Genomic DNA, 16785 nt, shown 5'->3' on the forward strand with positions numbered 1-16785 from the left:
TTAAAGAGGCTTATAATTTTGTCTAATATAACTAGAGTTCGAAATCATTCACTTGTTAGCTAACGTGAAATTGGTTGTTTTCTGAAATTTCTTTTCACTTAACATCTATGAAATCTAATTTTACATCAAGAATAATATGATATGGTCTACATAAGTCCAAATTTAAATGTAGAGGGATGCGCCTTTCAAATTTTACATTGATCTGTTTGCTCGAACGATAGTTACAAATAAACATATCGTTAATTTTTAATATCTATATTTTATAGGTTTAATCTTGTCTAGTGAAAAATGATAAAAATTACATATTTTCAATATATTTAGTGTTATATAAATGAAAAAAGAAACAGAAAAAATAAATTTTCAGTATAATTTAGAGAAAATATCGATTCTTGAAGCATTCTGTATGTATTAAGGATGAGCGTGTATTTCGCGAACAGCACTGATAAGCCGGTTACTAATTATTTATGTCAGGAGCAACTAGACGTTATAATTTCCTGTAGAGCAACAAACACCGATCGTAATTTCTGATTGGCCGAGTTAGCTCTTTTATATTCTGTTTACTCTATCTATATGAATGTTTTTCTACGATGTGTTACATTGAATAAAATACTATATATAATTATATTTAAGACATTATCAATCATTTAACAAATTTAACTCTCGAATTGATCGAGATCTTTGTACACGAAATCAAATTATTCACATCTCCAACAATAATACTCGTAATAAATGTAAAGAATATATATTTATGTGTGTGTTCTTAAATTATTCTAAGCATCCATTTGTAGCATCAATTAAAAAATTGCAAAAAAAATTATAAGACAATAGCTCATTTTATCTTTGCGTATTAAAAATAACAAAAGGTAATAAAACGGCACAAGATGTTCTATCTACTTTTATGAATAGAAATTACTATTTCACAACGTAAATGTTGAGGATTGATGTGTCCTCATATCCATAAGGAAGCATTACGTAAGGAAGAATTTTCTGAGTAATTGAGAATTTTCGTCTATTCGATGATGCACGATGTTATAATAACGATTCCGGTACTGCAGGAAACTGTAAGCAAATATTGGTGGAATGTGTAGAAAGATGCACCTTTAGAATTTTCAATTCAGTCACGGATAACCCATCGTTACCTTCAAGTCGCGCTTATCGCGTTAACGAGACGGTTTATTAAGTAGAGTAGAACGGAATTACGGTAACGCGGACACCTAGTCCTCCGTTATCTAAAATAAAGGCTATAAACCGCATAAACTGCCCACGAGCCTCTTGTCTCTTTTTTTTAATTTTTTCTTCATACTTTATTTACAATATTTAATTGTTAATATTTCTCAACACTATGAGTATGGTATTTCTATTTCATTTAACGTCTCCATAATTGAGGCTATAAAAAAGAATTTTTTTTTCTTTAATAATCAATTTTTTATAATCATCTGGTTTATTTTGAAATGGCAAACGAGACCATCTCTCGAGTTTTTGTTGAAAATTTTTTATCACAAAACATTAAATCCTATATTCTCAATGAAACGAACTTAATTAATTCATTTGGCGCTTTTCACTTGCGAGAGATTAACCGAAAATGTGCGTATAATCTCGATATATTGTACATTTCCTTAAAAGTCGTTTTATGTAAGATGATAAGAATCGATTAGATCGTCGAATATCATCAGCCGTGCTCGGCAAAGCGAATCGGCTTTTACACATATTGAAATTTTACGTGATATGATATAATTTTCCAACATTTATGATAATACAGCATTTTTATGGTAAAAGCAATTACAATGCATTAATTTTTTCGTTGTTGAAATAGTTAAAAGAATTTAAAAAAGAATCAATAAATATGTAACTATAATATCTTTTTTCTTAACTATTTTATATATGAATGTGAGCGGTATAACATTATACGATACGTTAATTGTTGTTTCATTAATATCGCCGAAAGCGTGTAAATCTTAAGTTTATAAATGGATGTGTTTGTATTTTTAAGTCGCGTGTAAGTCATAATGACTTTTTGCGCAACGATTAGTTCTGCAAGATGACAAATGCAGGCTAGATTGTAAAGATTCTGATGAGAATTATGTTTATACGAGCGTTATAGATGTATAGCGTGTTCCAGAATTAGCATTCTCTTTCTTAATTAATTGAATATTTGGAATTAATATATTTCTTTCTTAATTAATTGAACTTGAATCTGAATAACTTTTTTTGTTTCTAATGGAAAATGATTGGATGTTCTTTTAACTCCTATTTATCTTTTACTGTTAAAGGAATATACGTTAACAAACTAAAGCTCAGTAAAAAATTATGTTAGAACAATGTTAAATTGATAAATTAAAAAATAGCATTTTTTTGTTACATCGATGCAGAGATTCCGTAAACTCTTTGATTATTCATATATACGAAACTTTTCATTGGCAATAACGCTTAGCTTTAAATTTCTACAGAGAAAAATAAAAATCTAATAAATTATTAATAATTATAATAACATAAGTATAAAAACATATCGCACGATAAAGCATTGGACTCCATCTAGCTTAAGCTACGTGCTAATTTAAAGTTTCTAATCGCAACTTCTACATATGATTTATAAGTCACTACTACATCACGTGTTTATATCGTGTTCTTTGTATTCCACTTTCAAGTAAAATTTTAAAAAAGGAGGAAGAGAAAGATGAACGGACGTTAAAAAATCGTATCTTCACCAGCGTCGAGAACAGTTTCAATTCCGATCACAGATACAATCACGATCATTGTCGATGTATTCGCGATCATGTTAAAGTGGGTATATTATTGCCCGTTACCGAAGAATCGCGCGATCGCTCTCTCGGACGCAAAGGTGATAGTTCCGAGTGAGACTACGAGGGACGAGAAGGACGAAAAAAGGATATACGAGAGAAGAAAATACGCTGAAACAGGAAATTCGCTAAATACGCGAAACGTGAAAATCGCCACACCAGATGCTATCATGAGGAGATACTTCCGGTTTGGGGTAAGGAACAAAGGAAGTCGGACTCGACAGTCGGCTACACACGGCGATCGTGAACTTCTTCCGATGTATATACATAATTCGCGGCCGTGTTCTCTACCCTTTTCTTCGTACTTTGACACCTGTTATAATTACACCTGGGTATAATTACACATTTATTAGCATTTCTTTCCGATTCAAGTTTATTTCTTATATTATTTTAATTAGAACGAAGGAATAAATTGCCTATCGATAACTTCTGCATTCATTAATTCCGTATAATATCCAAATAAGATACAATAATTTCCAATAGCAATGAGCGATAATATTATAACATAATATTTTGCGCAAGAAATTTTAATTAATTAATTTTAATTAATTAAAGTATGATATATGTGTTTATTTTGTGTTTATTTTGCTTCAAGTGACTTTGATATCGTTGAGTATCAAATATCATCTTAATCATTATCAGATACAATTAGAAAATTTGTATTAAATTTAACACAACTCATATTTTCCAAATGGTCAATCTAAATTTGTATGCTTAACACACAAGATGAATATATTAGAAAGTATATTAGAAAATACAAATATTATGTAAAAAATTAACACTAAATTACAATTAATATTACTGATTCGCTGCATTAAAACGTCTCATAATATGATGTCTTACAGCAATCTTTAAGACATCTTCAAGACGTTTTATGTTCGCATTTTGGACGTAATGTTGTGGACGTAAAATTCTGGAAATATTTTGACTTAATTTAGAAGCAAATCAGTAATGTTAATTATACTATGTTAAAATTAATTTATAATATATTGAATTAACACGTACATTTTATTCATTTATCCTAAACTTTATGTTTTAAAACTTTTTTTATTATTTGTTTATTTACTCATAAATTGTATTATTTCCATATAATAATAAAAATAATAAAAGAAGGATCAGCTTTTCTATATATTAAAAATGCTTCGGAAATGGTACCTTTAGTACCATCATCAAAAAGAATTTTTGATTGAAAAAATATAGAATATTAAATAAACTAAATATTTTTATAAAGAGATATAAAGAACAGAGATTCGATTGAATGTAATAATAAAACTTAAATCAAGACATCTCAGGTTATTACAAAGTACTCTGTTATTAAAAATCATATGCTAGAATTTAATACGTTGTATTAATAGATGTGAAAATACTTGATACTTGAACAAAATTATTATAAAAAACTAATATCGAAGATGATTCACTTCAAAGCTTTTAAAAAAAAAAGAGAATTAACTCGAATGAGAATACGATTCTTTTAGATGAATCACATTTTAATATACGAGTACTTGATAGGATTTGTAATAATGATTATTGATTGTTTATGAAGTAATCGTAACGTTTGACCTTTATTATTCGTCACAGTTAAACGTTAGTTGTCATTTTATTCTCAACCGTCATCTTTATTGTAAATGTGCTCTCTTTTTTATTCTTGTTCATGCAGTCAGTTCTTCTAACTGTTTTGCGACTTACAATTTGTTTCTTATTAGAGAATTGTGCATAATCAATGGGAAATTATAATGAGGAGAATTATTACGAGATTACATCTTGATTTACTCTGAAATAATATTTTTTGCAATAAGTTCTTTACAGTTTTTTCTAATTTAATTTAGGGGGAATTTAAGAGGGAGTAGTAGCGTTTCAGACTGATTGTATTGAAAATGTCCGAAAGTTATTGGCGCGTAATATCTAAAATAAATTTATTCAATAAAGAATACATATCGTATTATTCAAAACATCTAACTTTAACCGAAATGATGATTGTTCTCTGTCGTATTTGATGTATCTTGATTTACTTGATCTTCCAATACGCACTAATAGCTTTTAATAAAGTGAGGATATCAAGAGAGCAATTATCATTTTTGTTGAAATTGTTAATTACAATGCAATGTGGATTAATTAAAGTCCTCATGCCAGTCCTCATGGACATAATTATTATATTGGCATGACTCTATCAATTTTATTTTTGTTGACGTTTAATTTTTGACTATGTTAAAATTTATATTTTTGTAAATCTAAAACAGCTAATGAAAACTTTGTAAATTGAACTAAGTATAGTTTCCCGTTAATTTTTATTGTATTAAATTTAATTAATATTACTTAACATTTATTGTTGTTAGCTCGTCTTTGAATATTTTCTAAATAGAATTTATACTGTAAGAAAATTTTATCGCCTTATTTCCACTCATATTATGGCTATAATCCGAAAAGAGGATAGACAATAATTGTTAACCAGAATTAGTTGATCAACATGGTTAGCGGAACTGGTCTTTATCGTTGCAGCAATCTTTGCGGATTCGGGATTATAGTATGATTATGAGTCATACATGATACGTTGGAAACATCGCTAACTATGCGTTTCATGGTTCGCAGGGTTCGGATCCGAGGGTAGCGACCTGTAGAGGAAAGCTGCAGAACAAGCGAAGTAAGCTCAATCAAGAGATCAACAAGGAGCTACGGTTGCGAGCGGGCGCTGAGAATCTTTTTAAGTAAGCCGTGTAATTTATCATTACTTTATTAATTAATATAATATAATCACTTTATTGGTGAATATACAATATATGTAATTTATATGTATACATTTATACATAATTTATATACAAGGTGTCTCAGACATTGCGTGATACCTGTTAATAGCAAATTCTTAAGAGCATTTCGAGACGAAAATCCTAATATTAAAATGTCAAGACTGTGTGTAGTTCTTAAATGAGAAGAGTTCAAAGTTGATTAATTGAATTATCCGTCATTCTCGTTCATCGATTGTGTCATGTCATCCTTGTTTAATGGTTGGTAAACAACAAGGATGACATAACATCCGGAGAGTACCCAGGTGGAAATCCGAACATGCCCCAGCTAGAATATGATAGTGACAAATCTATGCCATTTATTCGCCCTTGATTTCCATTTGTATAACTTGATTTTGTTTTATATATGTACAAATAACGAATATGACAAGTAATTATATATTAATATATATATAATTAATAATGTCATCTTATATTAATTTTTAACGCATTGAAAATGTAAATTTTGTAAACAAAGTTCTATATTATACTCTTTTATATTTACCTTAATTTTGCAATATCCATTTAATATCTTTGTCGCGTCGCACAAGATTTCTTGATTTCACCTTTCGAAATTTTTGAGTGTTTCCGCAAACCATCGAAACAAATATCACGACAGTGTCCGCGACTGTACGTATGACTTTTACATAACTTAGCATGTACATATTACATGCTAAATTCGGGTACAAAGTATTAGCTTGTCTGCAAGTATTAACATTCCTTTCATATTAAAAAACTTATTAAAACAGTATGAACGAAAAATTGGACCAGCATTAGAGAAACCTACTAAAGAAAGCTGCAAGAGAGCTGCAAAAAAGGAGTGAATGCTCATTATATAAAATGTTAATAAACTGTGCGATGAATTATAAAACTTTTTTTATATTGACATTTTAATGCGATTTTGACATTTTCCATAAAAACATAAGTACTAATGCGTTTGTTTTAAAAAGAATGTATTATTTGTTTGTAAAAGCTAGCGTAATAATAATATATATTTATTATAATAATAAAGTACTTAATATAATATTATACTTCATAATATACTTCCTTTCTTCTAATAATAAATATAAATATAAATAATGAATTGAATGTATGCGATATATAATTTTTGTATAATTATTTTTTAAGCAATATATGAATATATGGGAAAAAATACAAGAAAAAGTTCAATTTACAATGAGGTCTACTACAATATATAATTTCAATTTCAAGAAATTCTGACTGTTTTCGCTAGTGTACTACCTTAACATATACAAGGAGAGAATTTTTTCTTAGAATTACCCTGAAAATATGATAGTCGTGGGACAACATTGTAATTCGAAAAATTTTAATGTAAATCTCTCATTCATTAACAAAACTACAATAACGTATAAAATAAGTTTGATTAATTTTACTGAAGTGCATAGTAAAAATTTTTGTAATATTCTATTGTACCACAACTACCATATTTTCATGGTAAATTAAAAAAAAATTCTCTCCGTGTAGTTGCATTTGTTTTAGTTTTTATTAATCACATTACAGGGCGACGACCAACAGAAAATTGAAAGAGACCGTCGCATTGGAGTTAAGCTTTGTCAACTCGAATCTGCAGTTATTGAAGGAACAGCTTGCTGAGTTGAACAGTTCAGTGGAATTGTATCAAAATGTCGATGGGTAAATTCGAAGAAAATTACGAATTTTTCTGATATGTGATGAAAATATACGATATTGAACGGTATTGTTTTTCAGCGCTGAGCCTGTTATGCCGATGATACCATTGGGACTCAAAGAGACCAAAGACATTGATTTTCGGGATCCGTTTAAAGTAAGTTTCAAATCAACGCGATGATCAATTTGAATCATATTTATGTGATTTTTTTATTCATGTCCGTTTATTCGAGAGGTGGTACGTCTGAATTGTCCTCGAAATCTTCGAGATTCTTTTTTTCTTTCTTCTGTGTTTGTTTCGCGGAATCTTCGGTTATCTTCAGAAAATTGTGAACGACCGTAGGTGGACCGATCTCGAGAAGAGCTCGTCGAGAAGTCACCGGTGGCCGAACTGTGATCACCTTTGTTTTAGATTCGCTAGATTTCTTCTTTATTGTCGATTCGTCCTTCCTGACGATTGTTGTGCACGGAGTCAATCGGGCCATAGCAATCACTAAATTGCCAGTGGTCGTATTCCGTTGGACGTTACTTTTATCAACCGATACCTCGCAAGGTAGGGTCAGCTGCAGAATCTTTCCTTTTATAGTGACTCGCACGTAAGTCGGATTTATGTCGACGTCAATGTAAGAGGTGTCCAAATGCCTTCATATATAAAAAAGTGCAATAATGATATGATTAATATATATATATATATATACATATACACATTAATATATATTAATAATATACGTTTAATAAATTTTGAAAATCTTCAAAATCTCTATACCGTAGAAAATATCGAGGATAGATATTAGAAGAAGCAAATTGTTACAGTTGGTTCTTTTAGTTACCAAAGAAAACAATACATGTTTATAAATATTTACATAAGCATAACTTGACATTTTACTATTTTACTTAGTTTGTTGGTCATAAATTATATTGTAAAATACTGTCTGTTTATGTGATTTTTGCTGTTGAAAGTAAATATTTCATTCTGTGAATTAGTTGTTTTATTGGATACATAAGCTGTAGGTTATTATTTCTTTTGCATATTTCTTCTATGTATATTTAGTATATTTTATAATAACAATAACATATATTTGAATTGATGTATATACTAGTTTTTATTTGTATTTTCTCGAATGAAGAGTTAAGCGTTAGTTATAGTTTGATCGAGAAAGAGTGTACAATGTAAGAATTTATGTTTAAAATTGATAAATTAATTATTTCTTTCTTTTAGTGATTGAGATAGATAGATATTAATTTAAGACAAATCTGTATTAATATTTTTATAAATTTTAGTTTTATATTCTAAAATAAATATTTTGTATAAAGTATTTTATGTTTGATTTTATCATAATCTTGAATTTGTTCTTATGTATACATGTTTGAGGTAATTGTAACTATGACAATTTGTCTCATTTTATTATCAATAACAACTTGTCTCATAAACAGAGTTTACTAATGCAGTTTTACTAATGGAAAATTTTAATTTTAAATATTTAAAAACATAATTTTGATACAAAATAAAATATAGACTATTTAGTTAAAGATGTATTGGATCAATACTTATATAAATATATTCGTTAATTTAAATATATACATTAGTCCATAAAAAGATCCTAATAAAAAATTGTAACAAATAGTTCCAGATTTTCTCTATCATGTAATTGCATTAATCAATGATTACCTATAAACGGAAACTTCAAGAACAACAAAATCGGGATTGCTTTCATCGTTTAATCTGAATGGCACTTTTGCCTGATTCATATTGTATGCTCTTCCGTCTGGAGCAAATAATTTCAGCACACGTTTTGAATGATTACTCGTATCCGAAATACGATGCTTTTCCTCTTGTTTTTTCATAAATCGTTCAGCGATAACGACTCTATCTTCTGGCGTATGATAACTAGGCTGCTTCCAGAAACGTTCATTTTCTGGCTCGTCATCCTGCTCTGTATTCATATTTTCGCTTTGCTCGTTCTTTGTATGTTCCGCTTGCTCCTCTGTAATATTCTAAGGAAAATATTATACGCTCGTCTTTGTATTTTTCATGCGTAAATGAATCTACGACATAACTGTTTACATGCTTAGCAAACTGCAGATAATTTAAAAGACACTTATGCATAATGGCGATAGCAATACTGAAAATAACCATTTATTTGATTACCATTTGATTGATTGTTTCAGCATTACGATGAATGCGTTGAGCTATCCTAGTTTTCTCGTAATGCCGATAGCTCTCAATAACATCATCTTGCGCTCGCGAATAGATCTGCAATGCCTTGATACGTTCCGACCTTTCAATCTCCTGCATGTCAAACTCTTGCAATTGCGGTAAAGTCGCCACAACATATTGTCTATAGTATTCGTAATCCGTGCACGGATTTCCCATTAAAATTAATTGCTCCAAATGCTCATTATACCTATGTAAAACATGAACCACAGTTTAGAGAGAATCGAAAGGGATTTATAATTCTATTAAAATTATATAAATAATAGTGAAAATTATATCAATTAATGCACAATTGATCAAAGTTTAACTTTGACTGATCTTGATTGTTGGACCTTGACTAATTAATCGGATAAATTATTTGATACATTTCTTAACTAATGAATTTTATGATATCAATAATGAGAAATATATATTATATTATCTACATATAATTTATACATCCTAATAATTATGTAATATCATATAATATAGGGCAATAAATTCTTTAATTCATCGATTGATCAATCACATTGTGTGCAAACATAATTTTATTCCGTAAAAGCTGCATTTGCTGCATAATGCGATTGATCAATTGATGAATTAGAAAACGTCTAATATTTATAAAGAAAAATACCTGAGACTTTTTACACTTTGTAAATTTCCAATAAAATTGAGGGTGAGGTCTAACTTCTTTAAACTCTCTAAACCCTCCAGATTTTCAATAACTTCGATGTTATTGAGGGCCAGGTTTAAATATTCCAGCCTCTTCAACATATTCAGATTCTCTATCTTCGATATGAGATTATTCTGCAACAAGAGGATCTTAAGATATCTGCAGTGTCTATCTATCAGTTGAATTTTATCAATATTCTCTTGGTGCAAAGCTATTTCTTCCAACGTCGATATTTCGCCCTCATTATGCTCCGAACGTTTCCGTATTAATTCAAAAGTGATTTTTACCATTTTTATCTTGAATTAGCTTCTAACTTTAACGCACTTTATCGAGAATCACGGAGGAAAATCGCAAATATTGTGAATAGAAATATCCGAGCATGCATTAACCAAGAAAGCTTCGTAGTTGCTATGAGGATATCGATTTAACATTGTCAATCATGTTTTCTGATTCCACGTGCTACGTGCCACGTGTCACGAATTATTATTGATCACCTCGCATGAACGATCTTTTATTATTTATTTTCTCTCTTGTAGGATTTCATCTTGGAGCATTATAGCGAAGATGGGGAAAACTATGAAGAAGCTATAGCTGACTTGATGGAAACCAGACAGGTAAGCAAATAATGCATGTCTTTTCTCCATATTATTCCATAATAGTAATAATTTCTACAGAATTTACAAGAAATATACAATTTTTTCTTATTTACATATTTCAGAAATTTTCTATGGAGAACTTTGCATAGATTATCCAATTGCTTTTTTTTTTGTTATAAACTATCATAATTTTCGATGATTTGAATATTATTCCAAATATACATAATTTAAGTTAACAAAAGAGACAATATAATACGAATGTAGACTGATGAAAATAAATCTAATTAAATATGAAAATTCCTATATTTTGCACATTATGCGCCAAATGTTTTTCGGTCTTGAAACGCCATCATAAGCAGAGTAGTAATCACTTTATTAAATTTACAAGCAATTTAATAATTTTTTTGATGCTAATAAGCATCTTTATAAGAATATTAATAATCCGATAATAATCTGACTAATCAACAGGAATTTTAGAATCTGCAATAATTTATTGCAAAAAATAACTTCGGTTGAATTAGTATAACGCTCGTCCCGGAAAGTTAAGAGTTTCAGTTTTAAACCTTAGCTGAGGCAATATTTACATCATATTAACATCTGATTATTAATATTCTTAAAAAGATATTATTAGGATAAAAAAGATTATTAAATTGCTTGCCAAATAAAGTGATATTACTATTCTGATTCTGCTCATGATGGTGTTTCAAGACCGAAATAGATTTCGGTGCGCAATATGCAGAATTATAATAGATATATGTATATAAATTCATATAAGAAATATTTAAGCACTAAGATCCTGCTTTGACCGATTATAAAGAGAAACTTTATATAAATAAATATTTTATTATTTTATTCGCAGGCTACAAGGACACCGACCAGAGATTCAGCAGGCATTGCGTTACTCCTGCGTTATTATAATCAGCTTTATTTCATAGAGAGACGTTTCTTTCCACCTGATAGAAGTCTTGGCATCTATTTTGAATGGTTTGATTCGTTGACAGGAGTGCCGAGTTGTCAACGAACAGTTGCCTTCGAAAAGGCATCCATTCTTTTTAATGCCGGTGCACTTTATACGCAACTGGCTGCCAAGCAGGATCGTCTGACCGCTCGAGGACTTGACCAAGCAGTCGACGCTTTTCTCAGAGCGGCTGGCACCTTTCGGTATATCCATGAGAATTTCACAAATGCACCAAGTATGGATTTGGGCCCAGATATGCTGGAGATGCTGGTACAGTTGATGCTTGTAAGTTCTCGCTTTAGTCTTATAATTTGTTTTGATAATTGTTTAAATAAAAAGAACTATTCTATACACATAATCAGGGCCGTTTAAGCCAGAATACAACGGTAACGCATCTTTGCAGCCGACGACATGTTTTTACAAAAATAATCGTACATCCGTGCGCGCGGCGATTTTCATGATTATAGCTGTGATAGTATTCATTTGGATTTAGTGAAGGTTGATATGAATTATTTAGATCGATAGAAAAGGGAGGTAGAACGCTCTGCAATAAATCTTTGAAACGGCGCTGCTTATAATTAGTGATCCCTTAATATTTGTTAATATTATGTATTACATAATATTACTATATATTAATGATTAATTCATATCGCATTTTAGGCTCAGGCAAGGGAGTGTCTCTTTGAAAAACTGGAGCTTCAATCGAAGGACAGCAGAAACGTCGATGTTTGTTTAGATCTTGCTCAAGAGGCAGCTCAGGTAAAAAAAAAAGGAAAAACTTTTCACAATTTTTCTGCGTCTTACAATTATCGAATATAATAAGTACAAGTGAATCATGAAGATGATTAATTCAGGTTGCGGCGATATACAATGACGTCCACGGATTAATATCACGCGAGCCAGTTCGTGATTACGTTCCGGAGACGTGGATCTCGTTGATACTAGTGAAGCGTGAACACCATCTTGCCCTCGCTCACAAGCATATTGCTGTTGGTTTGCTGGACAGACCAATCGCTGAATTTCGCGTGGAAACAAAGCTCACGTTGGAGCATATTCAAAAGAGCGATGGGAAAACTCAACTGGACGCAACTATTCCCAGAGATGACAACGAAAGGAAATTATTGGGTACATTTACGCGAAATTTGTTTAATGATATAAATGATATTGATTTAAAATACTAATAAATGATATTTTTACATCGCCATTTCTTCTTTCTATTTATTCTTAGTAAGGAACGTATATGAATAGAATTTCTTATTACAGGCAAAGCACATCTCAGAGAAGCTCTTGTTTTGCATGACGAGAGTCAACGGCTCCAGAGAATGTGCCGCGAACTGAAGGGTAAACAGGCTCTAGCGAAGGTTCTGAAAAAAGCTCAAGAAGCAACGCTTGAAAGTTATAATAGGTTCGGTAATGAGGATGATTTTCGAGAACTTCTGGATCCACCAGATATTATCGGTACACACACGAAGCTTTATAAAAAAACTTATTAATCAAAACATAATTAATTTTTGTCTCTTCCATTTCGATGAAAATAAATCATAATATCAAAATGTGTACTTTTTATTTTGTTCTTTTCTGTTTGCAAATGTAGCCTCGACAAAATTTCAACTTAGTATCACTCATCCCGATTTTGGGCAACACGGAGTGGACGACCTTTTCAAGTCGTTGGGACCTGTAGCGATATTTTCTGCCAAACGTCATTGGACCGCGCCGCGATTGATACAACTTCAAAGAGGCCCTGACGGCGAAGGTTTTGGATTTAGTGTACGAGGTGATGCTCCGGTGATAGTAGCAGCCGTCGATCATAATTCACTAGCGGATGTAAGATAATCTACTACCCCAATAAAAGACAACGGTTATAAAATTTTATGACTTGCATAAAATTTGTAATCTGCAATTATACGGATATATTTACAAAAATAAATGCAGAAACTCTGATTTTTTTTAAAATACTGATAAGCATTTGCTCAATTAATTTCGACATGGCATTTCGGCAAAATAATAATGATATAGCTCATTTGAGTAGCATATTTATCAAATTAAATTTAGAAAGAAATTGTCTAATAATTGAAAAAATATTTTATCTATATTTTAGAAAAATAATTGTGCTTATAAAAATGTACAATTATTTCTAAATTATAATGCAGAAATATTGCAACATAAAGTATGATACATTCAGCACTAAATTTAGTTTCAGCAGCAAAATTAAAAATTTTTAAGTCAAACGGCTTTTAGAATGCATATATGAGCTGATATTTTGGAAGTGTTTATCGAACACTTTCAGTTTGAAAATAATCGGATAAACGTGTTCTGATTTGTATTTGTTCAATATGTTACCGGCTTCTCCTTTCATTCTTGGAAGAAAATTAATTAAAAAATATTTACACGTTAAATTAGATTTATCAAATTTTTGATAAATATCATTTAGAAATTTTTATTTTAGATTTTTTATTCTGACAAAACTGTTGTGTTATGGCAAATTATCTTTGTCAGCGCAATTATTGCAAAATTATGGGTGGATGATGCCATTATTGTATAATATTTCCACAATTTATCTATCGGAGTCCTAACGTGATCCTCATTATCTAATATACTCACTTTTGGAAAAACATTTCGCTGAAATTATTCCATGTTTTAGAACATTTCACCGAAATTTCAGTATTTCAGACAAATTTCAGTTTAATTTCAGTGATTTTTAGAAAAATTTATTTTCAGCAAAATTTCAAAGAAATTTCAGCGATTTTTCAGTATGTTACCTGAAAAATTCACATTTAGTGAAATCTCAACAAATTTTCAGCGATGAAAATATTCTAAAAAACGAATAATTTCAGCGAAATGTTTTGCCCAGTTGTCTTCAACCTTTCTTTTTGTAATTATGTAATGCATTTAATTGCAATTACGATCATAAATACGTAATAATATTAATAATAACAAAACTTTTTTTTCAGGTGGGCGGAATGAAGGAAGGTGATTTCATAGTCGGCATCGGCGAAAAAGATGTTAAGTGGGCATCCCACGAGCAAGTCGTGCGGATGATAAAACAATGCGGTGACTTTATAAATTTGAAATTAGTGACCCCAATGGATAGGAATTATCTAAAGGTAAATGATAAAATTTGTAACTAATAATATTCCAATAAAAAATGTAATATGCAACACGTTAATTAAGATAAGAATACAGGGTAATTCGCTAAAGAATATAGGGTAAGATCGCCCAAAAGTACATATCGCTAAAGAGTACGCATTAAGCTTTACCCAGTAAATGAGGATGAATTGAAATGGATTGAAATTTTTTCTATTTGAATGCGTATTTTAAGTAAGAAAAATTATATTTTTAGATTCTATCAATTGAATTCAATTGGATTAAACTAGATTCAATTGGATTGAAAAACTGTATTTCCTATTCAGAATTTTGACTTGAGAAATATTCACGACGCATAAGAAAGAGCTATTATTTTTAGATTGTGAAAGGCATAAAAATGTGCTTCATAAAATCCCTATAAATAAATAAAAATTCATTTGGATTGAAAAAGAAATTTATTCTAATGTTCGCGAATGCGTATTTCTGAAAATTTTGACCCATTTTAATCCACGTTTTAATTGTTGTTTACTGGATACGGCACAACTATATTAGATCGTAACAGTTGTACTCACACAGAACATACCTTTTTGGTTAGCCAATCTGTAAAAGATACTTGTGATTGCAGTGAAATAATTTCACTATGATATCAGAAATCAGACACAATGGAATATACAGTTTTTGATAGGTTAAAATCGTTATTTCTATCGCTATCGCTATTTCTTCGCATTGTATCCGGAGCTTAAAGGAGATATATTAAATTTTGTGATTTTGATCATTTTCTTACTATATTTCACAAATAAATTGATTGGTTTTTACATTAATTTGTTACTTTATGAGTCTGTACCATTTATATTATGTGTATAAATACCTTTTTTGTATTTAGTGATATATTTACTTAATATTATATCTGTAATAATTTTTATACGGTTGCATTATTAAAAGTAAAAAGTGACATGATGTTCGCAAAAAGTACGCACTTGAAAACTTGATCGAGCCCGTAAGAAACAATGATACATGTATTTTGTAACGATTGTATTTGTAATCTAAATTCGGTGAAAATGGAATTCTGATCCCCTATTCTTGAAAAGTATCACCAGAGAGAAATCTAAAAGAGGACATGACAGTCTTTTTCCTGTAACTGTAAAATGCCCTCGCATACTACTGTACGTCCTTTGAAGAAGTGGATGTGAACTACATAGCAATATCTATTTTTTTGCGGTGCACCTGATGAGAATAAATCGCTGAAATTGTTGAAATCTCTATTAATTTGATAGATTTTATTTCATCGATTTATTTCTATTAAGAGCACCGCAAAAAGGAAATAGATATTGCTGTGTAGCTGTTTACATCCACTTCTTCAAAGGACAGTAGTACGCGGGGGCATTTTTTGGTTACAGGAAAAAAGCTCTCATGTCCTCTCTTAGGTTTCTCTCTGGTATCACATTCATAAAATTAGGAAAATACTATAGTGTACGTTACGTATACTATAGTATTTCCCTAGTTTTACGTATGCGATATTTTTCAAGAATAGGGGCCCTGGTACCAAAACAGCTGGCTCTAGGCCCATTATCGATTGCGCTGGGATATCGACCGTCGATCGAAAACTTATTTATGTGAACTCTGCACGTACAAATACTTCAGGTATTTATGAAAATTTATATTTAATTAAAAATGAAAGCTTTTCAATCAACATTGTTTTTTACAATAAGCGACACTTTTTTAATAGTGTGTACTCTCGAGAAGACACTTGCCCAAGAGTACGCATTTTTACCTTTAGGCCCAGTTGCACCAATGTTACTTTGACTTTAAGCGAGACTTAAAATGCTCTCTGTCTCGTTTTAAAGCTGAAAAAGAAATAGAGACAGGGAGAGATCTGAGAGTCTCGCTTAAAATCAAAGTAACGTTGGTGCAATCGGGTCTTAGTAAAATTAATTTCTTGTAATAATGAGTGTTTCTATCAAATTGATACTTGATCAATTTTTAGGTCAAACTATAAAGAATAGCTTTAAGTAGCATTTTATTACTGTTCAAACTCGGATTCTTATATATATATATATA

At 30.4% G+C, this 16785-nt stretch overlaps 2 protein-coding genes across 6 annotated transcripts in view; one reads left to right on the forward strand and one right to left on the reverse strand.

The window, feature by feature from the left end:
- Nucleotides 1–16785, forward strand: part of LOC108753586 (rhophilin-2) — a 46088-nt gene that overhangs the window by 28566 nt on the left and 737 nt on the right. For 2 of the 5 annotated variants that reach the window (XM_018495298.1, XM_018495301.1), the window contains exons 2-11: nt 5385–5500; nt 7097–7228; nt 7304–7379; nt 10626–10703; nt 11545–11928; nt 12304–12402; nt 12498–12768; nt 12907–13101; nt 13238–13467; nt 14595–14747. In XM_018495298.1, the coding sequence (XP_018350800.1) occupies nt 5385–5500; nt 7097–7228; nt 7304–7379; nt 10626–10703; nt 11545–11928; nt 12304–12402; nt 12498–12768; nt 12907–13101; nt 13238–13467; nt 14595–14747 (1734 nt within the window). Of the gene's footprint in view, nt 1–2515; nt 2993–5384; nt 5501–7096; nt 7229–7303; nt 7380–10625; nt 10704–11544; nt 11929–12303; nt 12403–12497; nt 12769–12906; nt 13102–13237; nt 13468–14594; nt 14748–16253; nt 16369–16785 lie in introns of those variants that run through there. The other 3 variants (XM_018495297.1, XM_018495299.1, XM_018495296.1) reach the window with 3 other exon arrangements.
- Nucleotides 7406–10619, reverse strand: LOC108753587 (protein tilB). Its single transcript, XM_018495302.1, has 4 exons — nt 10051–10619; nt 9372–9627; nt 8892–9217; nt 7406–7864 (listed from the first exon to the last, which is right to left on the reverse strand). The coding sequence occupies exons 1-4, from the start codon at nt 10377–10379 to the stop codon at nt 7447–7449; spliced, it is 1329 nt and encodes a 442-aa protein (XP_018350804.1). The 5' UTR covers nt 10380–10619; the 3' UTR covers nt 7406–7446.

The sequence above is a fragment of the Trachymyrmex septentrionalis genome, unplaced genomic scaffold, assembly GCF_001594115.1.
Source record: "Trachymyrmex septentrionalis isolate Tsep2-gDNA-1 unplaced genomic scaffold, Tsep1.0 scaffold7, whole genome shotgun sequence".
Lineage (NCBI taxonomy): Eukaryota > Metazoa > Arthropoda > Insecta > Hymenoptera > Formicidae > Trachymyrmex > Trachymyrmex septentrionalis.